This window comes from Trachinotus anak, unplaced genomic scaffold (assembly GCF_046630095.1).
Source record: "Trachinotus anak isolate AG129_WGS33_773 ecotype Australia unplaced genomic scaffold, CSIRO_AGI_Tana_v1 ptg000026l, whole genome shotgun sequence".
NCBI lineage: Eukaryota > Metazoa > Chordata > Actinopteri > Carangiformes > Carangidae > Trachinotus > Trachinotus anak.
In genome coordinates, this window is record NW_027273877.1 from 12186965 (window position 1) to 12214201 (window position 27237).

Below are 27237 nucleotides of genomic sequence, written 5' to 3' on the forward strand. Positions count from 1 at the left end.
CTATGTACGTTTGGCCTGTGGACAGGTAAGACCTCCTCGCTTCACTCTCTTATTTCTCTTTGGTCAAACTGTTTCATGTTGTGGAAAAGGAGAATTTACTTTTCCTGTGTTTTCCTGTTCAGTGAGTCACTTTTTCCATCAGTTACAATCCAACAGGCATTATATTAAGATGTGCATCTCTGTTTGTAATCAGGAGATGCCAACTTACTTTTTCCTCTTGTACAACACAGTTTGAAGGAGAAAACTTTGTTTTACTTGTTGTCTAAGTTGCATGTGTGGAAAACTGTGTAGATTTACTTGCTCTGGAAGAAATTTCACATGAAAGGTTTGAAATTGTTGCATTTGTGACTTTCTGCAGTTTCTTTAACCGATGACATGAAAAATAAAGATGATTTAATAAGTATTTTATTACATGTGACTGCATTGTTTTTTAATTCCTGTGTGCAGGTTTTTGATCACAAAAAAAGTTTTCATGTGACAGAAAAAGCTTCTTTTGAGCTCCTTGTGATGAATTGTCATGTTGTATTAACTGCACTTGTTGCTACACTGCTGGGTTATGAGTTTACATATGAAACATGTCAGTTACAGTTACATTTCTGTTTCTGATCCACAGTGTAATGATGAGATGCTGGTAAGAAAGATTTTTGCTCAGTGAAGAAAATAAAGCTGATGAGTGACATTGTTAATTACAGCAGACAGAGATGGAGACAAGGAGGCAGCTGCTGATGTCACAGCAACCAACAGAGCAGCAGAAGGAGCATGAAGAGGAGAGGCAAAGACTTCAGAGACAGAGGAAGGAAAAAGATAAGTCCAGAGCAGACAGAGTCACTGAGGTAGGCCACAACGCAAACCCTCCCACACAGTCACCAGTGTTCACCAGGGGACCAACAATGTAAGAGTCACACAATGAATGAGACAGAAAGCACTTAGAAAACGGGACCAGAGAACTGAGGGAGATGGTTTCACATTTCAAATCTGACTAAACTAAGTAACATTTTACAAAGACAGTTGCAACCACCTAGAAATAACTGAACAACCACTTGATAGTCAGATAGTGTATATGGTATAGCCCACCCTAACCCCTAAGCAGACATATAGTAACCTTACCCAGCCTCACCTAAGTGGGTGGTGCACAATACAACTGAACTAGTGACTGCCGAACATAACTGGGTCACATGGCAGCAGATCATCATCCAGATCCAGAGATCAAACCATGATCCTGCTGGAGAAGCAGACTGGAGTTACCACAGCTGCCGGCAGGAGACGCCCTCCACTGTTAGTGTGTGAGTGATGTTATAATGCTGAATTCTTTTGAGCGTGTTCAGTTAAAGTGCAAGTGTTTCCAGTGTTTAATGGACACTGAGAAGAATATTTACCTGATGAGGGGAAAAGAAACAAATGTCTCCACACAGGTCAGCAGCATGTACACACACCTCCATACAGTCAGTGTCCAGCAGGAGTTCAACTGAGCGACGAGGGGACAGAGTCATGGAGGGAAAATATTCATTTAAAAGTCACTGTTATATTCTGACAGACTGAACAGTGGAGACTGTAGCTGCTAATGTTATAAGCTCCCAGCTCACATGATGAGCTGTCGCCACGTTAGCCTGAACAAGCTAATGTTAGCCTGAACAAGCTAACGTTAGCCTGAACAAGCTAATGGTAGCCTGAACAAGCTAATATTAGCCTGAACAAGCTAACGGTAGCCTGAACAAGCTAATGTTAGCATAAACAAGCTAACGGTAGCCTGAACAAGCTAATGTTAGCATAAACAAGCTAACGTTAGCCTTAACAAGCTAATATTAGCATAAACAAGCTAATGTTATTGCTTATTTTTCATACAATATTATCTGTAAAAACTGAAGCCATGTGCAAGTACCATGTTACATTCTTGGTTTGTGAAATTCAAAAACAAATACATAAAAAATAAGAACCATAAAACTTAAATTGATAGCTCGGGCTTTTATCTGCTTCAGTCACTGAATTCCACTGACCTATATTTGGGACAGGTGTCTACATGGGACAGGCCATTAATTCCATCTGCACAAAACTCGTGCACAGGAATTATGGGAAATACTGTCAAATTGATTAATTAAATCAGTGTTAATAAAAATACTATTAATGTTACCAGGCTATCCAACTAAATATTACAACAAATTGATGTGATCTAGCTCTGAGAGACAGCGTATCTAGGACAACCACATGCACAGAGAGAGAGAGAGAGAGAGAGAGAGAGAGAGAGAGGACCATATCAAAATACAGGTAGCCTACTTTAGAAAGGACGAAAGCTGAAGATTGCCATAGTTATTTAAACCTTTATTTGCATGAACAAATCAGATAACTGACAGGGACGATACATCCAGAGAACCGGGCGTCTAATTGAGACCTGCGTTTATTTGACAAACTGTGCAGCCACACCAGGACAGTAAAATGGACTCGGCTTCTAATTGAAGTTCTGAGGTAAGTCATTTCAAATTGTCAAATAGTCATTTCCTAAATGCACACAAGGCAAAATAAGGCATAAATAGAAAAATAAATAAAATAATAACATCCTGCCTTTAAGTTGATAGAGCTTAACTTTCAGAACTACAGGTTTTAACCTAACTGCAGTTCCATCATAAAGTATTTACTGTCTTCTTGGTTCACTTTGTTATTGTTTTGTTTATTTTTTTTTATTTATTTATTTTTTTTAATCCCATCTCTGGCCTGTCTCTTCACCTTGTGTCTCATTCTTTTCCTTCTTTTTCTCCCATTTTCCAAACTGTTCCATCAAATCACGTCTGCCTTCCCTCATGTATCAACAGTGTAAGCAGAGGACTGAGCCGTCATATGGATTAAATGAAGCCAAATAATTTGCCTCGATAACTTTCATTAATCGAGATTCTTGAGGAATCGTTTCAGCTCTAATTTGAAATCATGAACATGTTGACGACATGTTGTTAATATAAAGTGAACAACTGAGACTCACTCAGCCTGAACTCTGTACAGATCTGATGTCTGTCTCTGAGCTGTTTCCTCCTGTGGCTCCGTTTACACACTGACTTCTGCTCCTCTACAACTTGTCCTGATGATCTGAGTCAGATCATAAACTGCAGACACCAGGTATGGTGTGTGTTTTTTTTGGTCCTGCTGCTGCACCTGAACCTGCTGCTGTCATTCCACATGTTGTTATTGTTACTGTACCTGTCTTCTTCTTCTCTCTGAGTTTAATGTCAGACTAGAACAGTCTGGAACAGTCTCTCGTCAGTCCTGGAAGAATCAGATCCCCAGGACCTATGACATTTACAGTACCTACAACACTGTAGGAAAAAAAACGTACCATTTGGTACTGCATTGGTTGTCGTGACATCCCTACTAAATGTAATTTCATGTGTCAAGAGACTGGTGTAAACTTGTCTTTGGCCTGAAAATGTTTCAGAACCATGTGTTTGGGTGAGTAAACAGAGTTTATAGGTTTTGCTAAACGGTCTGACATGTTGACATAAATCAGTCTGACATATTGCAGTGGTTTTATACTCCACCCCTGCAGTCACTGGTAGATCACGTTGACTATCAAGTCAGGTGAAGTCAGCTGGAGTCCATCTCCAACGCACCCAATGCTTCCTTCCATTACAAGGTTCTTTGGTTTGTTTGGCCAGAACAGTCTTTGTGCAGCTGGATGCACCAACAGACGAGGAGACAAGTCTGACTTGTGCTTCTACAGAATCCTGTCAGAGAAAGAAAACCCAGAGAGGAGGAGATTGTGGATCTGTACAATCAAATGTGCCTCCGTCCCTGGGGAGGGCAAACGCTGGCAACCATCAGAGTTCACACATTTCACCAAAGGTAAGTTCAGGTAAACACTGAGATTGACTGACACTGTATTTTTATTGTTGTATTGTCATTATATCTTAACATAATGGTTAAGGTCACTCACCCACTCAGGTCAGAGGAGCCTGTGTTGTTCATTTTGTTTAGGCTGCGTGTTGATTTGACTATCATTTCCGGTGGCAGGCTGTAGGGGTGTGGTTTTTTTGCCCGTCCATTTGAGTGGCAGGTTTTTTGTGACAAAGAGGGTGAGCAGGCTCCGATATTTTCTGTTTAACGTTATACTTTGATTGAAGCTTTCTAATAAACAGTCAGAAGTCAACTGGACAAAGTGATGGATTTGTACAAACACGTCGCAGTAAAGAGCCCACTCAGTCTCTGAGCAGCTTTATTTGATGGACAGTGGTCGTGACATAGTTCATGAACAATGCTCAGTGTTCAGTGTGAACAGTCAGCAGCAGTTGTTCTGAAGGGAGAGAGGGGTTCACCAGTCTGCAGGAATGAAGTTAAGGATTCATACAAACTCCTGAAAGTTCAGAAAATGCTTCATTTTAAATGTTTTGTTTTCTAGCTCAGAAAAATGCTTGATTTCAACATAATCATCTGTTTCATCATCTTGTTACACAATCACTCATGTAAACACAAAAAAAAAAATGAAATGAAACTGATCTGTACTCTTGAAAATAGCAAGCGTTAAATAATCTGATCAATACATGCTATTGTCTGATTCAGTAAATTGTTGCGTTACATTCATTAATTGTGTTCTTTATTTTGTGTTATCTTTTTTACGACAGGTGATGATTGTCCAGCAGTTTGGAAACTTCTTGTCTCTGGAGGCCAAAGCTGAATCCCTCTTTTCTTTCCAACCCATGCAGACAGGACTGGATGTTTTCCTGTGTTGACTCCTCCGTCAATCCCAGGTGCAGCCAAAGGATTCAGGTCTGGGGATGGATACATTCCAGACCATAGAGGAGCCAACCATGAGACAAGAAGGCTTGAACGCAGGCTGGGATGAGCTGAGACACATGGCGAGGACACTTGGTGGACACTGGGCTCAGTGGAGGTAGGAACCAGCTGCAGTTGGTGGCTGGAAGCTTTGACCGAGCTGCTGGACACTGCAGCTGGAGTAGGGGCTGGTGCATGATGGCAGATAATTCTGTTGAAATAGTGACACACACACACACACACACACACACAAACACACACACACACACACAGTCATGTGTCTTCTTGTAAATGCAGAGGGAAGTGAAAGTGTTCAGTGAGGTCAGACTCCATTTGAAGTGGACGGAGCAGAAGGAGGGAAACTGAAGGCTGAGGCAGGTGAGTGTTAACACAACATTATTATTATTTTACTGTCAAAGTCTCTGAGTCAGTTTGTCCCTGTGGACTGTGGAGGGAAGAAGAGTCACAGTGAACGTCTGTCCACACAGAGACACTGAGAGGAAAACCTGTGTGTGTGTGTGTGTGTGTGTGTGTGTGTGTGTGTGTGTGTGTGTGTGTGTGTGTCTCTTGAGCAGCTTGTTTGTCCTGACTCTTGTGTGTGTGAGCTCACAGTCAGTGTTACTGGTTTCCCTCTCAGACTGACTGAAGTCCTGAAGATGAGTGATTGTGTGGAGGAAGAGGAGGACAGAGCAGAGTCTCCAGGACCCAGCTGTCTGTCTGTGAAGAGTCACTGGTCCAAAGGTGATCCTCCAAACTTCAGTCCTGAACCTGGACCCTCAGACTCACAGTAAGAGACCTGCTACAAACCTGTGAACCTCCAAACTGTCTCTGTAACAGTGTTTAGTGTGTTGAGCTCCTGCAGTGATGTCACTTCTTTTTTTTATGAAATAAACTTTATTAATAAACAAATCAAGGCAGTTTTGCTTATTCACGGGAAAAACTGAGGTTGAGCAGAAGCACATTAAATAAATAAAGTTAAGGTTTAAGAGAAAAAAACAGAAGTACATGAAAAGATTAAGAAGAAGATTCATTGAAATAAATCAAGAGAATAAACTAACTTCAGGGCTTTCTGTCACACCGCGGTGAGGTCATGTTGGTTTTTTTGTCCTGTCTCCATGTCTTGTCTTGTCATTTCCTGTTTTATTTTGAAAGAGTAACTCTCCTCTCGTTTCAGGTCACTTGCCCTCCCTTGTGTGTCTTGGTTTGATTGTCTGATTGTTTCCACCTGTCCCCTATTACCATGTGTTTAAGAGTCTGCGTCTCCCCTTGTCTGGTGCCAGTGTGTCGTTTATGTCGACATTCATTTAAGACCTATCTAGCCTTCCACAGCGCCGAATCCAATCGGTATCTTGTTCCTTTTGGTTTTATTTCTAGTTCCTTGATTTTTGTCCCTCCAGTTTTCAGGAGAGTTTTTTGTTTCCTTGAGCCTGATTTAAAAATAAAGACTTTTTTGAAACCATCCTGCACCTGCGTCCAGAGTCCTTGCCTGGTTGTGACAGTACACACTGGCCAGAATGGACGCAGCAGGATCCGAGCAACTAACTGCGGCTCTTCGGGCACAGGGAGCTCGCCTCGCCCGTCAGGATGAGCAGGTGGCTGCTCTGGGCCAGGGAGTCAGTGGCCTCGCCCATAGCCATGAGGACTTCAAGGCTGTCGTTTCTGCCCAGCTAGGGCAGCTCACCGAGCGGATGGAGCAGTTCTTCAGTCACCCTCAGAAGACGGAGACTGTGTCCGCTGCGCCCGAACCCCCGCCCGCTCCCACCATCGCCTACGCCGGAGCTGGAGCCCGGCTGGCAGCTCCTGAGCGATTCTCAGGAGAACTAGGACAATGTAAGTCATTCCTTGTAGACTGTGAAATGCATTTTGAACTCTCCCCCAACGCATTTCCCACAGACCGAGCCAGGATTGCTTTTATGATTTCCCACCTGGCGGGAAGGGCGAGGGCGTGGGCCACGGCGGAGTGGGCAAGGGGGTCCCCGCTCTGCAGCTCCCTCCAGGACTTCAAGGAGGCCCTTCATAAGACCTTCGACCCGGTCTCTACTGAACGGGAAAAGGCAAGGGAGCTGAGTGGGTTGAGGCAAGGGCAAGAGTCCGTATGTGACTACGCCATACGCTTCCGGACCTTGGCTGCAGAGAGTGGGTGGAACGCCATGGCCCTCTATGACGTCTTTCTGAAGGGGCTGGCTGCCCCCGTTCAAGAGCGTCTGCTGCCCCTAGACCTGCCTTATCGCTCTCGCGGTCCGAACTGATAACCGCCTTCGGGAATTTGAGGCTCTCCGGAGAGGGTGCCAGCGGTTGCCAGACCGCTCACAGAACATCCCCGCTGTTCCCTGGTCTGGTCCTGGCCGAACATCGTCAGATCAGCGCTGGCAGTTTCCTTCTGCTGGAGATGAGGAGCCCATGCAGCTGGGCAGGGCCCGGCTCACTCAGGCGGAACGACAACGCCACCTCAAGGAGGGGCGGTGCTTCTACTGTGGGGAGCCCGGACACCTTGTGGCCGCCTGCCCGGTTAAGGCAGATCGGGTGAGGCGCCAATCCACAGCTTCCGGGTCTGCTCCACGTAGTTTGACCTCTGTCAAGGTAACACAACACCACAGTCCTTGAATTGGATGTTTTAATTGACTCTGGGGCTGATGAAAGTCTTATGGACTGGGAGTTAGCAAAGAGGTTGGGGTTGAAGACCAAGGCCCTCTCACAACCCATTAAGGCTAGGGCCTTGAATGGCACCGAACTGTTCACTGTTACAGACGTCACAGAACCGGTGGCCCTTACCTTAGACAATCACTCTGAACTGATTAATTTTTACCTGTATCACTCACCTGCACGCACACTGGTACTGGGACATCCGTGGCTCGTCAGCCACAACCCCCACATTGACTGGCCTACGGGCAAGATCCTGGGGTGGGGGGAAGACTGTAAGGGGAAGTGCCTGAGGGACCAGACTCTTGGACAGGCTACCACAGTTATAAACAGTGTTTCTGTTCCTCCTGACATAGAGTCCCAGTACCCGGATCTGACCTCCGTACCTGCCTGCTACCACCATCTCAGGGAGGTTTTTAACAAGGTCAAGGCCACGTCACTTCCACCGCATCGTCCGTATGATTGCGCCATCGAGCTTATCCCCGGCTCCACCATTCCCAAGGGGCGTCTGTACTCGGTGTCAGGGCCCGAACGTCAAGCCATGAAGGACTACATTGAGTCGTCACTGAAGGCAGGGCTCATCCGCCCGTCCTCATCACCTGCTGGAGCCGGTTTCTTTTTTGTGAGCAAAAAGGATGGGTCCTTAAGACCATGTATTGATTACAGCCCCCTCAATGACATTACAATAAAGAATCGCTATCCACTCCCTTTAATGCCGTCTGTGTTTGATCAGCTTCAGCAGGCCACGGTTTTTACTAAGCTTGATCTACGCAACGCTTACCACCTAGTTCGAATAAGGGAGGGGGACGAATGGAAGACTGGGTTTAATACTCCCAGCGGCCACTATGAATATCTGGTCATGCCTTTCGGCCTCACTAATGCCCCTGCTGTCTTTCAGGCCATGATCAACGATGTGCTCAGAGACTTTCTCGACCAGTTTGTCTACGTCTATTTGGATGACATATTAATCTACTCACCAGACCTTGACACTCATAAACAACATGTTAACCGAGTCCTTAAGCGTCTTCTTGACAATCACCTGTATGTCAAAGCTGAGAAGAGCGAGTTCCATGCCGATACCATCTCCTTCCTGGGCTTCATTGTAGCCCCTGGAAGGGTGCAGATGGATCCGGCTAAAGTGAGCGCTGTGGCCGAGTGGCCGACGCCGGATAGCCGCAAGAAGGTTCAGCAGTTCCTGGGGTTTGCTAACTTCTACAGGCGGTTTATCAGGGGCTTTAGCGCAATAGCTGCCCCTCTCCACTCTCTGACCTCTCCCCAGGTTCGATTCATCTGGACCCCGGAGGCGGAGGAGGCGTTCCAGGCCCTCAAGCGCCGCTTCTCCTCTGCGCCCATTCTCACCTTGCCGGATCCACAGCGTCAATTCGTGGTGGAGGTTGATGCATCTAATGTAGGGATCGGGGCGATCCTGTCTCAGCGATCAGAGGTGGATGGCAAGATGCATCCCTGCGCCTTTCTGTCCCGGCGATTGAGTTCCGCGGAAAGGAACTATGACGTTGGCAACCGGGAACTGCTGGCGGTCAAGGTCGCCTTGGAGGAGTGGAGACACTGGCTGGAGGGGGCCCAGCATCCGTTCATTGTGTGGACCGATCACAAGAATCTTGAGTATATCAGACAGGCCAAGAGACTAAATTCACGCCAGGCCAGGTGGGCATTGTTTTTTAACCGTTTTTGCTTCACGTTGTCTTACAGGCTGGGGTCCCGGAATGTCAAACCAGACGCCCTGTCACGCGTCTATGACCCGGAGCCTGTTGCCAAGGAACCAGAACCCATCCTCCCACTTAACCGTGTGGTTGGAGTGGTTACTTGGCAGATAAAACAGGAGGTGAAGCAAGTGAATGGTGAGACGCCTCCGCCCAGTGGGTGCCCAGAACATCGTTTGTTTGTCCCTGTTGAATTGCGCCCACGGGTAATTCATTGGGCTCACACCTCGCTGCTCACCTGCCATCCAGGAGTCCGGAGAACCATGTTCGCCATCTCCCAACGGTTCTGGTGGCCTTCGATGGAGGCGGGGGTCCGGGAGTACATCGAGGCTTGTTCGGTCTGTGCTCGCAACAAATCGTCCTCCGGGTCATGCATGGGACTCCTGCAACCTTTGCCGATCCCCTCCAGACCGTGGTCAGACATCTCAATGGACTTCATCACGGGACTCCCGGTCTCGAAAGGTAACACCACAGTCCTGACTGTGGTGGATCGCTTTTCCAAGATGGCACATTTCATCGCTTTGCCCAAGCTGCCCTCAGCTAAAGAAACTGCTGTAATTATGATGCAGAACATTTTTAGGATCCATGGGTTTCCTAAGGACGTCGTGTCCGACCGGGGGCCCACAATTTGCCCACAATTCTTTGCCCACCTCAGCCACTGGTTTCTCCCCCTTCAAGTGTGCCTATGGCTACCAGCCTCCTGTGTTTTCTGACTTGGAGCCAGAAGTGTCGGTTCCCTCTGCCCACGCCCTGGTTCGTTGCTGCCACCGCATCTGGGCCGCTGCCCGCCAGGTGCTCATTCGTCAGGGGGACAGAGTCAAAAGGGCAGCGGACCAAAAACGCCGTCCGGCACCAGAGTATCGGCCCGGGCAGAGAGTGTGGTTGTCAGCCAAGGATCTTCACCTCAAGGTTCCCTCTAGGAAGCTGGCCCCGTGGTTCGTGGGTCCTTTCCCCATCACCAAGGTCATCAGTCCAGCTGCCATCCGTCTCCGTCTGCCCAGGACCCTCCGTGTCCACCCCACTTTTCACGTCAGTCAGGTTAAGCCCGCTAAGGAGAGTTCCATGGTTCCGGCCACCAAGCCCCCACCGCCTCTGGAAGCAGCTGATGGGAGTCCACTTTATAGAGTGAAGAGACTGTTAGCTGTGCGCAACAGAGGCCGGGGAAAACAGTTTTTGGTGGACTGGGAGGGGTACGGTCCAGAGGAGAGACAGTGGATTCCACGGAGTTATATAGACGACCCTTCCCTTATTGAGGACTTTTATAGGAGCCGTCCAGAGTTGCCTGGTCCGTCAGGTGTCGGCCCTAGAAGGGGGGGTTCTGTCACACCGCGGTGAGGTCATGTTGGTTTTTTTGTCCTGTCTCCATGTCTTGTCTTGTCATTTCCTGTTTTTATTTTGAAAGAGTAACTCTCCTCTCGTTTCAGGTCACTTGCCCTCCCTTGTGTGTCTTGGTTTGATTGTCTGATTGTTTCCACCTGTCCCCTATTACCATGTGTTTAAGAGTCTGCGTCTCCCCTTGTCTGGTGCCAGTGTGTCGTTTATGTCGACATTCATTTACGACCTATCTAGCCTTCCACAGCGCCGAATCCAATCGGTATCTTGTTCCTTTTGGTTTTATTTCTAGTTCCTTGATTTTTGTCCCTCCAGTTTTCAGGAGTTTTTTGTTTCCTTGAGCCTGATTTAAAAAAGACTTTTTTGAAACCATCCTGCACCTGCGTCCAGAGTCCTTGCCTGGTTGTGACACTTTCTTATCATCCTTTATCAGCTTCAGAGACTTGCATAGTGATTTCAATTCCTTCAGCCAATGATTCTTACATGGTTTGGTTTTAAAGAACCTGCATTTGTAAATGATCCTCTTGGACTGTGTCCAGCTCCACATGTCGCTCCAGAAAGACTGATCCACAGTGGAAGAATAAATGTTCCAAGCTTTCAGTCTCATTTTCACAGAACACTCAGTTCTTCACATCAAGATTAAACCTCAGTCTTCACAACTTGTTTGTTGGGTAAATCTCATTTAATATTTTAAAGTTCACCTCTTTCACTTCAGGAGGGAGAGGAAGTGAAATATATCTTCTCCTTATCACCTTCACCTCCTCAATCTCAAATCCCCTCAGTATAGAATTTCTTTGAACTGGGCTGTGGTAGCGTTTCTATAACAGACTGTTTCTAATAACTTTGTACATTTACTGTCTCAAAAGTCAGTTCCTGCTCTGCAGAGCTGTGTCAGCCCAGGAGAGATATTTAACCAGTGATCTCAAAGAGACTGGTACAGCTTTAATCAATCTGTTAAAGGTTTGAACAGAACATTTGAGCTGGAATTTCTCACAGAACATCTCGTGCTGTAACACATTTCCACTGTCATCCAGAAAATGAGCTGCAGCCCAGATTCCTTCAGATTCTCATCTAAATCCACTGATTTTTCACAGTGTAGAACATATGTGTTGTTCCACACAGGTGTGTTATGTGGTGTCATATTATGTCTATATATTAATTTCCAGTAGAGGAGGGCTTGCTGATGGAGAGTGGAGAGTTTGACTGGTAATGTGCTAAATTCAAAGTCACAGCGTAGTAGAAAGTCTGTTCCTTCCATGTTCTGGAAAATCACATCAGGGACAATGAACCAAAAAGATGAAAGACTGTAACCACTTCAGTTTCAAGGCACCCCTCAGAATATCAAAATCAATCACATTTGCTCCCCCCTCTTCATAGTTTTTAATTATATCAGTTCTCCTTATATACTGACATTTATTTCTCCATTTGGACTGAAATCAACTTTATTTATAGTTTGGATCATTGTCTGTGATATGGGGAAGGAGAGAGCTGGTAAATCAGTCTGGACAAACTCTCCATCTTTGTTAACAAAATCCTCCCAGACATGCTGACATCTCTCTGCAGCCATCTGTGAAGAACTGACTGACACTTTTCCATATTGTTACAGATATTCCTCTTTTCACTCATAATTCTGTCTCTACAAACAACAGTTCCTAAAGATTTCCCCTCCTTCTGAACCTGCTTTGGAGAACTGATTGACTGCAAAGCTAAAGGATCTGATTTTCATTTTATAAGAACAAAGTTGGGTTAACCACCAGCTGACTTCTTATTATTTGTTTATCCATCACATTGAACCTTCAATGTCACTGTTTTAATCAGAATAGATCACATCTCTGCCACCATTACAAACAGAGGTGGCCAAGTGCCATGTCCTAGAGAAACACAGCTGTAGATTCCATTGTACAGCAGCCCTATAATCTTAATAAATGTCTCTCCAAGACCAAAGAACCTCAAAGTTTCCAGTATAAACTGATGTTGGACAGAATCAAATGCTTTGTAAAGATCTAGAAATAAAATAAACCCACTCTCTTGGATTATTTCACTACAATCAAGAAGATCTAATACAGGCCTTGTGTTATTATGAAGTGACCTTCCTTTCAAAAATCCTGACTGTGTTTCACTAATTATGGACCAAATACCTGTCTTCAGTCTGGCAGCAACAGCCCCTGAGAGTATTTCATAGTCAGTGTTCAACAAAGTGATTGGTCTGAAATGATCTAAACTTCTTTTGTCTTTACCTGATTTAGGAATCAGGCTGATTGTTTCATGCTTGACATCAGTTCATTCTTCTCTATCCACTCTTTAAATAATACATTTCTTAGATCTTTTCCAAAAGAGCTGATAAAACTGAGGTGTGAGCCATCTGTCCCTGGAGATTTGTAGGAAGCCATCTTCAGGATCGCTGAGTCCAAATCCTCAATTTTAAGCTCTGTCTCACACAAATCCCTGAAGGATCCTCAATACGTGGGATACCATCCTGGATTTTATCAGAGAAGGTGACAGCATCACCTAAAGAGTAGAGTGAGGAGCACAGATCGGAGGAAAACGTCAACACTTCTTTCTCTGAACTCTCTGGTTCTTTGCATTGGACTCCATTTATCAGTAGACTTGTATTACAGTTTCTCTGTTGTCTACTTTTCTCTAAGTGACTAAAACATGAGGAGTTTTTCTCACCTGCCTCCAGACATTTGGCTCATGATCTTATAAAGGCACAAGACACAGACACTTTCAAGACACAGATCATCTCACTTGGTTTGTAACTCCAGTTTGTTTTTCTCCTGAAGGTTTAGATCTGTTTCCTACAACACTGAGATATTTCTTGGAGAAAATTACTTTCATACTTTTTCCTCTTTAGTTCCTTACAAACATTTGTAGTAAATTCTCTCATTTTGAATTTAATAAATTCCAATTAGCAATTATTACCTTCAATTGAATCATTATTTTCAATATACCTCATTATTTCTCTTATTTTATCACAATATTCTTCCTTATTTAACAAACTGGCATCAAACTTCCATTATCCTTTCTTTCTAATTTCTTTCCTTGTGGGTTCTAAGATAAGATCTACAAGACAATGATCTGACAAGGTGCTTTGGAAACTTTGGATTGTGAAGTGTAGCTCAGAATATTATCACTCACCAACCAGTGATCATTTCTCTATTTGCTTCCTCCATGAGGCTTAAACCATGTGGAACTATTAACCCCCCAATTTAAACTTCTCTAAACATCAGTTAAATTATCTGTCATAAAACCTTGAACAATGTACTTTACACTGCATTACTTACACTGGAGGGCACCTGTCAACCAGCTCATTTGGAGTCATGTTCCAGTCTCCTCTTACTAAAATAGAATCACTGGGGGACGGTAACGGTAACGTTTTTCCTCCTCTGTGCAGTCCACCACATCCTCCATCTTTGACTCCGTCTCTGGGACGAGTCTCTTGAGGATTTTGATGATTTGTGCTCTGACATTTTCATCTCTTTTCTCTTCCAGTCCTTTGATCTGCAGACTCCACCTCATTCTAATGATGATGATGATGATGATGAGCTTTATTGTCACTGTAACAGTACAAGTACAATTGCAGCGAAATTACAACAATCACCCCATCTACACATAGGGCATACAACATATAATAAGACAGACATAACAGGATGAGTGCGCAGCAAAAAGGGGGGGGGGGGAGAAACAAGTGGAAAGTAGAGGAGAAAAAAAACAAACCCAAACAATACTCCTGGGGGGGGGGGGGGGTACAGTGTGGATTTGGGAAAAAAAACCTCGGCAACATAAGCCTGTATAAGCACATTTTACAACATAATGACTCAAACAACTTGCTCCAGGGGAGGGGGGAAGGGGGGAGGAGGTGTTCCAGCGCAGACAGGCAGCCAGCCGCAGCCGTCACGGCGCCGCCAGCGGACCCCGCCCGCTGCACTGGGGGGGTAGAAGCGGCGAAGACGTGGGATGGGGTTGGGGGTTGGGGTGTGTTGCATATGTACATAAGTGTCCGTGAATGTGTGTGTGTGCATAGGCCTGGAGAGTCACTTCGTCTAGTTCACAATCAGTGACTCAGTTCGCAGGGTGTCATTGTGATAACATAGCAAGTTGCCATGGAGACATCCTTGATCGGGTCCTGGACGGAGTCAACAATCAACAGGTGTCCGTGGAGGAAGGGGGGGGGGGGGGGGGGGGGGGGTAGGAGTAGAAGCGTCTCACTGCAGCGATCTCGTGGGGGAGTTGTTCCAGCACCGGCCTTGGCCAAGGATTTACGACCACAGTCTGAGCGTTAACAGCTCTGTCTATTACCACAGACAGGGTGTTGACAGCTCCTTCCAAGGTGGTTCCCAAGTTGCGGTTCACTTTCACAGTCTGAGTGCTTACAGCTTTACTCACTCCATCAATTATGTCGGGCAGCATGGGGATGTGGACTGCTGTCACCGTCTTCCGAATTTTCCGATACACCTGATATCACAATTCCGAATATGTAGAGCTCTTCGATGTCCTCAACGGAAAGAATCGCCAGGCACACGACCCTCCACTGCTCCCAGGAGTCCCTCATGTAGCCAGGGCAGACAGGTTCCCCCGAACCCGGGCTTCTTGTTGAGAAGCTGTCAATTGCGTTGAGAGACCAGTTGACCAATTCCATGATTTTAGATTTAGAGAGCAGTGCAGAGAGAGGCTTCCAAGGTTTAGACAAGACAGGACGAGACTAGAGAAGCAAAGCAGGAAAGAAAGGGAGAGGAGAGAGGGAGAGATGCGTCCGCCTTCGTTGAGAGCTGTATCTTTCTGTATCTTACTCAGCAGAGTAACGTCCATTGCATAGTCGTGCTCCATGACTCACCTGCCGTCTTTTCTTTTCCCTTTAGATGAAGATTCTTGTTTTTGCGGTTCCAGTCTTAGCGTGGTGGGTTTAATTATCTTTAGTTTCCTCATTTCAGCATATGTAATTGGACAGTTAGTAATGAAGGATAAAGTTTTGGGACTAGCTTGAGGAGCCCTGAAAAAAGCACCTGCTCAACCCGCCATCTTGCCGCCCACCCTGACACCAGCTGCCTTACATATCAGTGTATTAACAGTGACTGCTGAGGAGCTGGTTTCCTGTGAAATGATCCCAACAAAGAAGAGTTCGACTTTTTTCTTGTGCATATTTTTGCTGCAGCTGATGAACATGACAGAGATGTAAAGATGTCAGTAATTAAAGGGCCGTGGTGGAGCAGAGAAGCAGCCACAGAAGAAGAGAGCAGTGTGTTGGTGAACCTGGATGAGCTGGGATCTAACAGAGTTGACCACACTTTGCAGGATCATTTTACAGCCTGAATGATGAGCTTCACATGTCAGAGCTTCACTCTCCACAGTTAGTTTGATCCAAACTACAGTGAGCAGCTGTTGGAGGAAATGACTGAGCCTCTTTAACATCAAACTAGATATTTATCAGCTGTTTATACAGATTTCAGGCTTTATGTAATATGGGCCGCTGATTGTAAAGTGGTTCATACTGAAATAACAACATTAATGTTATATTTAAATGTTAAATCTAAATTTGAATGCTAAATCTAAACATTACTGAAACTTAATATTTAGGTAATATGCGAATTCACACTGCTGGTCAGAGGAAGTACCAAAATAAAAGCTCAATCCGGCGTTATCCACGGTCAATCCAGACTCAAAGCTCTTACAACTTTGGTCCTAGGACTGTTTACATATCACTTTCACAAGTTTACTTTTCCAGGTGAGAACGTGACTGTTTAGATTTATAAGATGTGGTCAGTTCATCCAAATGGTTCCTTTTTGACTATTTGCTCCGATGTTTTCGATGTGAGGACCCTCCTGCTGGACCGAATGAGACCAGCAGGTCTCAGCAGCTTGCAGGCCGCCTTTACCAACAGCTCCGTTGTCTGTAGTGTAGGGAAGCAAATCTGTCTTAGCAGACTTTCAATTTTGAAATCTGTGAATTTCTGCCACTGGTTTTGTTTTTCATTGAAATTATGTATCTGAATTTTTAAAAGTGAATTCAACATGTGAAATTTTCAAGAAGTAATTTCACTGTTGTTTTTCAATTTTCATAAATTCAGAATGAAAACTTCAATCTTCACAATGACTCTGTCATCAGAGAATTGATCAGTGATCGATGTGATATGAATAAAAACATGTTCGTGTTTGCAGAGGTCAGAACCACAGACTGAGAACAGAGTCTCCAGGATCCAGCTGTCTGTCTGTGAAGAGTGACTGGTCCAAAGAGTTTTTTCCTCCAGACTTCAGTCCTGAACCTGGACCCTCAGACTCACAGTAAGAGACAGTTTCTACTGTAAACTGAGCTGAAGATGATTCAGTTATTAGACATATTTGACTGTGACATGTTAGTGATGAAGACATGTCTTCACAGAGGGAGGAAGAGGAGTGGTGTCTCTGTGGAGGAGCAGCTGTCCTGCTGTGCTCTGTGTCAGGACGTGCTGAAGGATCCGGTCTCTACCAGCTGTGGACACTGGTTCTGCAGACAGTGCTTCACCTCATACTGGGACCAGTCTGGGTCTTCAGGAGACCCCTCCTGTCCCCAGTGTGGACAAAGACCCAGAACCAGACCTGGACTGCAGACAGCCAGTCAGAGCAGCACTGTACAAAGTGAGACTGAACATGTGTCTGCTGATGTCTTCATTTCTGAAACCAGGACCTGTTGTTTTCTCCAGTGTCAGTTGTTCTATCACACAGCTCAAGATCAACATAAGATCAGTCTGAGGGGCAGATGTGAACGTGTGACTGAAGGAAGTGATGGAACAGGAAGTGGAACCCTCCTCAACAGGATCTACACTGAGCTCTACATCACAGAGGGACAGAGTGAAGAGGTTAAAACCCAACATGAGGTGAGGCAGCTGGAGACAGCTTCCAAGATGAAGACCCTCCATGATGCTCCAATCAAATGCCACGACATCTTTAAAGCCTTACCTGACCAACAGAGACCCATCAGAGTGGTTCTGACCAACGGCGTCGCTGGCATTGGAAAAACCTTCTCAGTGCAGAAGTTCAGTCTGGACTGGGCAGAGGGCTTGGAGAACCAAGATGTCAGTCTGCTGGTTCTGCTTTCGTTCAGGGAGCTGAACCTGATCAGAGAGCAGCAGTACAGTCTTCTCATGCTGCTCCATGTTTTCCATCCAACATTACAGAAGGTCACAGCAGAGCAGCTGGCTGTCTGTAAAGTTCTGTTCATCTTGGACGGCCTGGATGAAAGCAGACTTTCACTGGATTTCACCAACAGGGAGGTTGTGTCTGATGTCACACAGACATCATCAGTCAACCTGCTGCTGACAAACCTCATCCAGGGGAACCTGCTTCCCTTGGCTCTGGTCTGGATCACTTCCAGACCTGCAGCAGCCAATCAGATCCCTCCTACATGTGTTGACAGGGTAACAGAGGTACGAGGCTTCACTGACGCCCAGAAGGAGGAGTACTTCAGGAGGAGATCCAGTGATGAAGAGCTGTCCAGCAGAACCATCTCACACATCAAGAAGTCCAGGAGCCTCCACATCATGTGTCAAGTCCCAGTCTTCTGCTGGATCACTGCTACAGTTCTGGAGCACATGTTGACTACAGAGCAGAGAGGAGAGCTGCCCCAGACCCTGACCGACCTGTTCTCACACTTCCTGCTGGTTCAGACAAAGAGGAAGAAGCTCAAGTATGATGAGGGACATGAGATGAGTCCACAGGAGCTGATGGAGGCTGACAGGGAAGTTCTTCTGAAGCTGGGGAGGCTGCCGTTTGAACATCTGGAGAAAGGAAACATCATGTTCTACCAAGAAGACCTGGAGCAGTGTGGTCTGGATGTCACAGAGGCCTCGGTGTACTCAGGACTCTGTACTGAGATCTTCAAAAGAGAGAGTGTGATCTTCCAGAAAACAGTCTACTGCTTTGTTCATCTGAGCATTCAGGAGTTTCTGGCTGCAGTCTACATGTTCCACTGTTACACCAACAGGAACAAAGAGGTCCTGGGGAACTTCCTGGGAAAACAACATGTTGATTTAACCCTGGATGTCTTCCTGAGGGCAGCCATGGAGAAATCCCTCAGAAGTAAAAATGGTCACCTGGACCTGTTTGTTCGCTTCCTTCATGGCCTCTCTCTGGAGTCCAACCAGAGACTCTTAGGAGGTCTGCTGGGTCAGACAGAGAACAGTCCAGAAACCATCCAGAGAGCCATCAACAACCTGAAGAAGATGAACAGTGATAAAATCTCTCCTGACAGAAGCATCAACATCTTCCACTGTCTGATGGAGATGAAGGACCACTCAGTTCATCAGGAGATCCAAGAGTTCCTGAAGTCAATGACCAGATCAGAGAAGAGACTCTCTGAGATCCACTGCTCAGCTCTGGCCTACATGCTGCAGATGTCAGAGGAGGTTCTGGATGAGTTGGACCTGAAGAAGTACAACACATCAGATCAGGGACGATGGAGACTGATCCCAGCTGTGAGGTACTGCAGGAAGGCTCGGTGAGTCCAGACATGATCAATATAATTATCAATCAGTAGATTAGATCAGTAGTTGAGTCAAATTCAGATAAACACAGTTTTCATTTGTTCTCATTATTCTTAGTTTTACTTTGAAACAATCAAAGGTCAGTTGTGTTTTCTTCTGGAGGTGTTGTAAATGCTGTGAGCACCAAAATGTAGATGTTTCAGTTGGTTGTGATTGTTGCTGTTAAGTTCATAAAAACACTTGTTTTGTTTATTTGTAATAATTGTTGGATGCTTCATTGATTTGTTAATGTTCTGTGTTGTTTTGAGTCTTTTTGGTTTAATTCAAACCTGATCAAACTAATTAAAGCAGTTCCACTGATCTTACACCTCAGTGTGTGTTTCCAGGTGTTTCCAGGTGTTTCCAGGTGTTGGGGAGGACACCTGCATATGAGAAAACAGTAGTATTAAACCTTTAGTGTCTCCAGCTGTGCAGTCTGATAAATGTCCTCAGGTGATGTCACCTGAGTCAGTGTGGGTGGAGTCTGAAGAAGACACCAGACCTCTGTAGCCCCCCCTCACCTCTGCTGCATAACACACCTCAGCCTTAACAGCTGAGGGTTGGTGGTTGGGGTGCATTGTGGGTAATGTAGGCAGCAGGTTCTTCTGAGGAAGAAGAATGTGTGAATGAAAAAAGAAGATGTCTCTGGTTCAGCTTTGTTGAAACTGTCCATTGTGACAGTGTTACAGGAGAGCAGTGATGAATCTGTGGAGGTCTGTATTCAGGACTCATGAGGTTTCTATGACAACAGTCATCAGTGAACAGTGAATGCAGTGAAGCTCTAATGAGCAGGTTCTAGCAGATGTTTAGTAAAGTTTGAATGACCTGAAGACCTTTAAATCACAGCAGACAAAAACAGTGGGCTCCAATGAAAGCTGCTTTAAAAGTGGAGCTGAACAGCAGCCACTGTGGTAACAACAAACACTGATGGGATAATGGTTCATGATCAAACAGAATGTAACAGCTGCACAAGCAGAGAAAAGTCATCACATCAGTGAAATGACTCAACTGGTCAAAGCAGAACAAGAGTGGAGATGTAAACCCCTGAGTGTATTGAACTGATCAAGGCTGAGCTTTGTTGATTATTGAACTTTTCATGTTGAAGAGTGAACTTGTGTTTTTTCAAGTGTCATGGTGGAGCTTTAAAGTCTTTCCATAGATTGTGTTGAATGAGACAGAAAGTCCCAGGTGTTTTCTCTCTTGTTGCTGTAGAGGAGAGTCGTATCAGGAAATGTTCAGCTTCAGCCAAGAACACAGGTGTGAATCTATCAGAGCAGAATGGGAGGATTCAGTCTTCTTCTACACACCAGAGCTCAGTGTCATGTTTCTGTGAGGACCTTCTGTGAAAACCTGAGGACAGTTTGTTCATGGATCAACGTGGGCGCTGCCACTGATTCACCACAATGAGCCAGATGTGTTTTATGCAGTGGTGTGTGTTGACTTCTACAGAGAGGCAGCAGAGCCAAGCAATCTGGAGTCAGTTTAAAAACACTGGAGAATAAAACTGTTTTTCTGAAGAATCTGACTCTGGATCAAATCATATGATGGAAGCAGAAATGTAACATCATTTTCCCTCCTTCATCTGCACAACAAAGATTCCCATGAAACTCTGCAGGTCTGAGAGAGAGTGATGAGAATTATTGTTTCATGTCAAACACAATCAGATCAGATGAGCTGAGCCACAGATGTGAAGAGCAGATGTTCATCACATCATCATCTTTTCTCATCAGATGCATTTTAGCTTCAGTGTCTTTGATTACAAACTGTCTGATTTTATTCTAACACATCTTATATTTTCTCTCATCACAGACTTGTTGATTGTGGACTCTCAGAGACTCACTGTGAAGTCGTGTCCTCAGCTCTGAAGTCCAACCCCTCCCATCTGAGACACCTGGACCTGAGTGTAAACTACCTGAAGAATTCAGCAGTGAAGCAGCTGTGTGCTGGACTGGAGAGTCCAAACTGTAGACTGGAGACTCTGGGGTCAGTTCACTGACTGGAGCTGTTGTAGTTTTATATTCAGTTAAAATGTGTGAAGTTCCAATTTTTCATTGGATGGTTCATTTTCAGGATTTCTGTGTGATGATTTAAAAAATCAGCCAGTGAAGAGAAAGAAGGAAGATGAGACCAGGAGCAGAGTGGTGATGGGGAGGGTCAGGAGAATCCCCGGGGGCCGTTTGGGGGCCGGGGCCAGACTAATTATTGTGTAGACTAATAATATTGTGTTATATAAAAGTGGTCTACCTCGCTGCACTATCTTGCAGCCTGAACTGAGCCTTGCAGCCTCTTGTCTCTCCCAGCACGTCAGACGCTACCAAGTCTATATTTGCAGTAGGGGGGTAAATGAACTCTGATTGGTCAGCTGCTGACCAATGAGAGCTGTGAAGTGGGGCTGGTACAGAGTCATCAGAGACGTGTTGGTGTTATCAGGGAACGTGTGTGTTCACTGTTCACATTGGTTTGAAGCAGCAGCAGAAAGAGAAGGAGAAAGGTGGAGCAGAGAAGAATGAAAAAGAACAAATACTGGAGGAGGAAGCAGAGAAATGTTCCACAATCACAGAGAGATTCAACATCCAGTAAAGAGCCGGCAGCTGAAATGCTAAGCAGGCCCACACACCTGGAGACATCAGCAGGTGCTGAGGTGTCTCCCAGCAGCCACTGAGAGTCAGAGCTCAGAGGTGAACTCACTGGAGGCAGAAGGAGACGAGATGGATTTGATTTGTTGGTGAGAGTGAAGGACTCAGGAAGCAGCTTTGAACAGGCGTGATGCAGCTGAAGGCAGGGAGGGACTGGCCAATCAGAGGAGATCCAGGAAAACAGCTCCTAGTTCCTCAGGAGACAGCTGCCACTGATCTGAGAGCAGATGTTGTGTTGTGGTCAGAAACACAGCAGCTTGTGTATGTTGTGGAGCTGACAGTACCATGGGAGGACGCAGGAGAAACGGCCTCTGAGAGGAAACAGCTCAGATACACAGAGCTGGCAGCAGAGGCAGAGGAGCCTGCTCTGAAAGCTGAGCTCCAGGGGAGGTTGGCTGTAGGGGTTTTGTTGGCAGATCAGTCTGGTCCCTGTTACCTGAACTGAGCTGCTCTCACTTCTGTTCTCTTCAAGTCCACGTTGTGCTTCTCTGAACCTGTGCACTGTGAACTCAAAGCGCTCCAGGTGTCCTTCATGTCATATCTAGTTGATTGTGTGTGAACACAACAAAAGGTCAGACTTGATCTTGAAGAATGGAGCTTCTTCTAATCACATGAATAACACAAGTGGTCATGTGACTGTGGTTCAGGAGCAGTTACCAGAGCAGACTGACACTGACACTCAGAGAAACTCTGTTCATCAACTATCAGACCTAAACCGTGGACGTTGTGCTGAGCTGAAGGGTTGTAGGACTGTGAGCACAGGTTTGATCTCTGCTCTGTGACCTTCATTAACCCCGTCCTCACTCAGTCTGCTCCTCACTGGGGGGTTGATGTGAAAATCAGATGAATTCTACTTCCTCATTCAGTGAAGATCAGCTGAATAAATCTGTGGTGTTTTCCAGCAGGAGGCTCTGAACGTTACCTGAAGGTGAACTGGTTGTTGCTGCAGGTCACAGAATCTGACGGCTCACAGAATGGGCTGTAACACCGGTGGTAGACTGAGGCCGAGCACTTGTCCTCCTCAAGTTCTCAACAGTAACACAAGTTCTTCTTTAAAGATGTGGACACAGAGAAATATTTTCCCTCCTCCTGTAAATGTGACATTGTGCAGTTGTTTGGTGACTTTGGAACATTGAAGCTGCTCCACCATGTTTGTTCTGAACAGTGTGACTGAGTTCTCACTGTTTGTTCACGTCCTCAGTGTTTTGTTTCTGTGCTGATGTCTGTAGTGTCAGAGAGGGAACAGACTAAACAGACGTGAATCCTCTGATTCTCCTCTGATTACAGACTGAACTGAGGTCAGCAGCAGCTGATCAACCTGTGTTCACATCAACAGCTGTATGAATGTTGTGCTGACATTTGGATGATGTGTGTAGAAGGCTGACATGATGAAGATCCACAATAACAGAAGGACAAAGTCACTCTACTCATTTTAGACAAAGATCATTGATCAGGACAAATCTGATTGATTATCAATCATTGATCTACTTCTTTGATTCTTCATTCAGATTGAAGAACTGCGGTTTGTCAGTGATCAGCTGTTCTTCTCTGGTCTCAGCTCTGAAGTCCAACCCCTCCCATCTGAGAGAACTGGACCTGAGCTACAACGACCCACAGGTTCCAGGAGTGAAGGGTCTGTGTGGTTTTCTGCAGAGTCCAGACTGTAGACTGGAGACTCTGAGGTCAGTTCACTGTTGTAGATCTTATATCTTGAATCCACAGCTAATGAAGCTTCACACACAAGTTGAATCCATTGACTGTGAATGAATGAATGACATTGTAAATAGTTGTTGTCTCATGTTTCCAGTTGTTCTTCTCTCAGACTGAGAATGATTCTTCAGTTTCAGCTCATTTCACTCACTTGTCATGAATAATGTCTGTTCACTTCAGTTCAACCTTCACAGCTCACACACTCGTATTTCTCTCAGTCAGAGGACTCATGTTTTCTAAATCCACTGGAGAAAATGTCCAGTGTTAGTTGTTCAAGTCAATTCATTTTTATCACAACAACATACAGAAGATCCTCACAACTAATATTTGTCCAAAGAAAGTGAAGAAACAATCTTCTTTTTTTTCAGTAGATTTCAGTGAAGTGTCAGGACTAATGTCTGTTTCATCAAACTGTGTGTGTGTGTTTTCATCTGATAGATTATCAGTCATTGATCTACATCTTTGATTCTTTATTTAGATTGAAATGGTGCAGTTTGTCAGAGATCAGCTGTTCTTCTCTGGTCTCAGCTCTGAAGTCCAACCCCTCCCATCTGAGAGAACTGGACCTAAGTAGAAACCAGGACCTGCAGGATCCAGGAGTGAAGGGTCTGTGTGGTTTTCTGCAGAGTCCAGACTGTAGACTGGAGACTCTGAGGTCAGACTCCATGTTTTCTTTCTGTGCTGAGATGAATGTGATGTGAAAGTTGTGTTGACACTGAGCTGCAGACATGAGGCTGATATTATACTGATCCACACTGAGGATCTTCATGGTAAAGTCTGTTTTCTTCTTCTCTGCTTTTAGTCCAGTGACTGTTTCTCTTCAACTTTCACCTCATGACTTTTTAAAACACCAACAGAAACACATTGAATCTGTCAGACAATAACTGATCTATAATCAATAGCTGATGGTCCTGACACTTTTTTAAGGCTCTGTGATGTTTGTACTGACTCCAATATCAAAGCCAAGTTGTCATAGCAACAGGTTGTTTCATCACTTTAAATCCTGTAGGTTTGACTGTGTTAAATATTTGAGCTCAGTCACCAGGTGTCTGTGTCTCTGCCGTTCCATCAACTAGTGAATTTAATATATATTTCTATACATTTGTTCTCATGTCTCCAAACTTCAGCCTGACATGTTTGTTGTCTTTGAAAACTTGAGGATCTTTAGTAGAATCTGCACAACATGAGTTTGTATAGATGGAGCCACAGGTGGAGCTGGCAGAGTTGAAGAGGTGGAGTCACTACGTCTTTATTGAAGCAGCAGCATGTTGTCATGAATATTAATGAGAGCTGTTTTTACTTTGTCTGTTTGACTCTTTGTGGTTTCAAGCAGGAACTTTGTCTCCTAAACTCACATCTTTGATTCTTTATTCAGATTGAGTTTCTGCAGGTTGTCAGAGATCAGCTGTTCTTCTCTGGGCTCAGCTCTGAAGTCCAACCCCTCCCATCTGAGAGAACTGGACCTGAGCTACAACCACCTGAAATATTCAGACCTGAAGGATCTCCGTGGTCTCGTGGAGAGTCCAGACTGTAGACTGGAGACTCTGAGGTCAGTAGAGGGGCGGAGTCAGTCCATGCTGCTCTCAGCAGTATTGTACTAAACACAGTTAGTATCAGAGCAAAGATCCAGTGTTTCCTGTGAACCTCCAACCTCCTCAGTGGCTGCTTTCCTCAGTGAAGCTGTGAGAGGAGAACGGGGACAGGCTTCAGGATTGGACAGAAAGACAGAGAGAGAGACAACAGTCAGCCAATCAGAGCAGCCAGAAGCTTGTTGTGATCATGTGTGTGCGTTGATGTGAAGACGACTGTTGTTGTTGTGTTGATGTGTACAGGAAATAAAGCTGATTCCAGCTGACAGCCTCACAGATGGACAGAGACAGTGTCCTCATTCATCAAACTGTCCAATCTGATCTGAGACTGTTTGTTCTCTGGTTTCAACACTAAACAGCTGATCAGTTTCATCTGTGTCACAGCTCTGAGATCAGTGTGATGGAGCCTGACAGTCCCTGGCTCTTAGTGACAGCCTCCATGTTCAGTCAGGTGATGTTTCAGAAGCAGCTCACATGTTGATCAACACACAGAGACTCTGTGTTTAAAGTGGCATCAGCTGACAGGTAACAGGAGTGAATCCATCACTGACCTGTTGCTGCCTCAGCACTTTGTTTCCACTGTGGACTGAGTGAAATGTGCAGAGTGAACAGACTTGATGCTGAACGTCTCTGCAGGTCTGTGAGCTTCCAGCTCAGTGTGTTCACTCCAACACGTTAACATGAGAGCTGAGAGGAAGCAGCTGCTGCACATCTGGTCTGAACAGGACTGAAGTCCCTGCTGCATCACTGACTGATGAAGTGAGTCTCTGTAAACACTGATTCATCTCCTCTGCTTTCTTCTTCTCTGCACAGCTGGAGGGGGTGAGAGAGGAGAGGAGAGCTTGATCCAGCAGTGACTGACAGAGGAATCAGAAGAAGTGGAGATGACTCTCAGTGCTGCAGTCTGAACTGATCTGAGAACAGCTCCACTGTCACACACAGTGTCCAGTCCACCATCATCCCTGTGTGTTCCTCTGGATCTGACAGAGCATCATCAGTGTCTCTGGACTTAAAGCTCATCAAGTTCAGCTCTGAACAGTTTCCTTGTTGAGCTTCACAAAGAGGGAATTTCACAGTAAAATGACTTGAACTCTGAAGATTAGTTTGACTCAGACGTTGAAGCCTCATGTTCTTCAGCTGAACTTTACCAGATATTATTGTACAGGAGGAACATGTTGTTTTTATCCTCCATCTCTTCATTCAAGTTGTGTTAAGGAGGAACAATCACACAGACCAACAACTCTTTCACTGTGTATATGGACATGTGAGTGTTGTTTTCAGACAGGCTTGAAAAATGTTCATCTCTCCATTATAATGCTGAGTCAACAAGTGTCACTGATTCAATGGATCATGAATTAACTCGACTTTAAATCCTCCTTTATGGTCAATATTTTTTTATATTTATTTCCTGTTTGATTCATGGTTTTTAATCATTGTTTTTACATTTTACTCCTCTTTTATTCCATAAAGCTGCCAAAATATTACTAAATGACTGTGTGTGTGTTATTGTTGTGTTGTTTGTTTGTTGTCTGTTTGTTGCTATGACTCTGGACTTCTACACCAACATGAAACAAAAGTCTCATGAAAGTTTCTAACAGAGTCAAAAAGATGTTCAAAAAGTCCGTCATGACCTCCAGGATTTGATGCAGTAGAGTTTATTCCTTGTGACAAGTCATCGATCCAAGCTTGTCCTGGACCAGACTGATGTGTAAACTGTTCTTCACATCCTTCTATACCTTAAAAAAAATCCTGCCCACTTTGCCTCCAAAAAGGGAACTTTGCCTGCCTTCTCAAAAAAGATGTCCCAGGTGCCTTGGAAATAATGGAGTCCCAATCAGCCTTTACCTTTTGTGACAGTTACTCATGGTGTCCAGCTACATCCTCAATCATCTTGCATGTTCATTCTTGGTGTCATGTAACCTTAGTTTGAAGCCCCTTAGCTGCCATCAGCTGACTCCCTTATCTTTGAAGGGGCTTCACTGCACCTTTTTAAAAAGAACCGCAATGCACTTGGGAATACATTTATCATGTTTAATTACATCTGTAAGCCCAACTATTTCCCTATGGTTGCTCCACCAATGCCCTAACGTTGCTCCACTGGTGTTCTAATTAGTAGCTGGTAGCTGGTATCATCAATCATCATGTTGGCATGCTCAGCCAACAAGCCATCGTTGGTGTTCTCTGCCAAGAAGTGATTAAAGGTGTTATGCTCTGCCAAGAAGTCATTACAGTGGTACACTTAGCCAATGCTTAGCCAATGCTCTAACAGCCTGGTACATGATAACAAACCACACTGAATACGTGTAATGGTGGTAATAGGTAATAGGTGTGAGTTTAACTCCTAGGTATTGACTAACTGAAC

General features: G+C 45.1%; 2 protein-coding genes and 1 long non-coding RNA gene across 3 annotated transcripts in view; all 3 read left to right on the forward strand.

The window, feature by feature from the left end:
* Positions 1-27237, forward strand: part of LOC139609599 (protein NLRC3-like) — a 362291-nt gene that overhangs the window by 304774 nt on the left and 30280 nt on the right. The window lies entirely within an intron of this gene.
* Positions 1922-5130, forward strand: LOC139609671 (uncharacterized). Its single transcript, XR_011685297.1, has 3 exons — positions 1922-3825; positions 4683-4870; positions 5050-5130. It is a non-coding gene; the product is annotated as an uncharacterized lncRNA (long non-coding RNA).
* LOC139609618 (NLR family CARD domain-containing protein 3-like) lies at positions 5289-26393 on the forward strand. Its single transcript, XM_071464470.1, has 8 exons — positions 5289-5539; positions 16602-16724; positions 16822-18915; positions 20750-20923; positions 23085-23258; positions 23765-23941; positions 24662-24835; positions 25689-26393. The coding sequence occupies exons 1-8, from the start codon at positions 5409-5411 to the stop codon at positions 25699-25701; spliced, it is 3060 nt and encodes a 1019-aa protein (XP_071320571.1). The 5' UTR covers positions 5289-5408; the 3' UTR covers positions 25702-26393.

What these genes read in the sequence shown, in the direction of transcription:
- LOC139609618 (XM_071464470.1), top strand. Translation starts at nt 5,409, where the DNA reads ATGAGTGATTGTGTGGAGGAAGAGGAGGACAGAGCAGAGTCTCCAGGA. An exon ending in CCTGGACCCTCAGACTCACA is followed by an intron (nt 16,725 to 16,821) that starts GTAAGAGACAGT and finishes ATGTCTTCACAG; the next exon opens with AGGGAGGAAGAGGAGTGGTG. An exon ending in TGTAGACTGGAGACTCTGAG is followed by an intron (nt 23,942 to 24,661) that starts GTCAGACTCCAT and finishes TTCTTTATTCAG; the next exon opens with ATTGAGTTTCTGCAGGTTGT.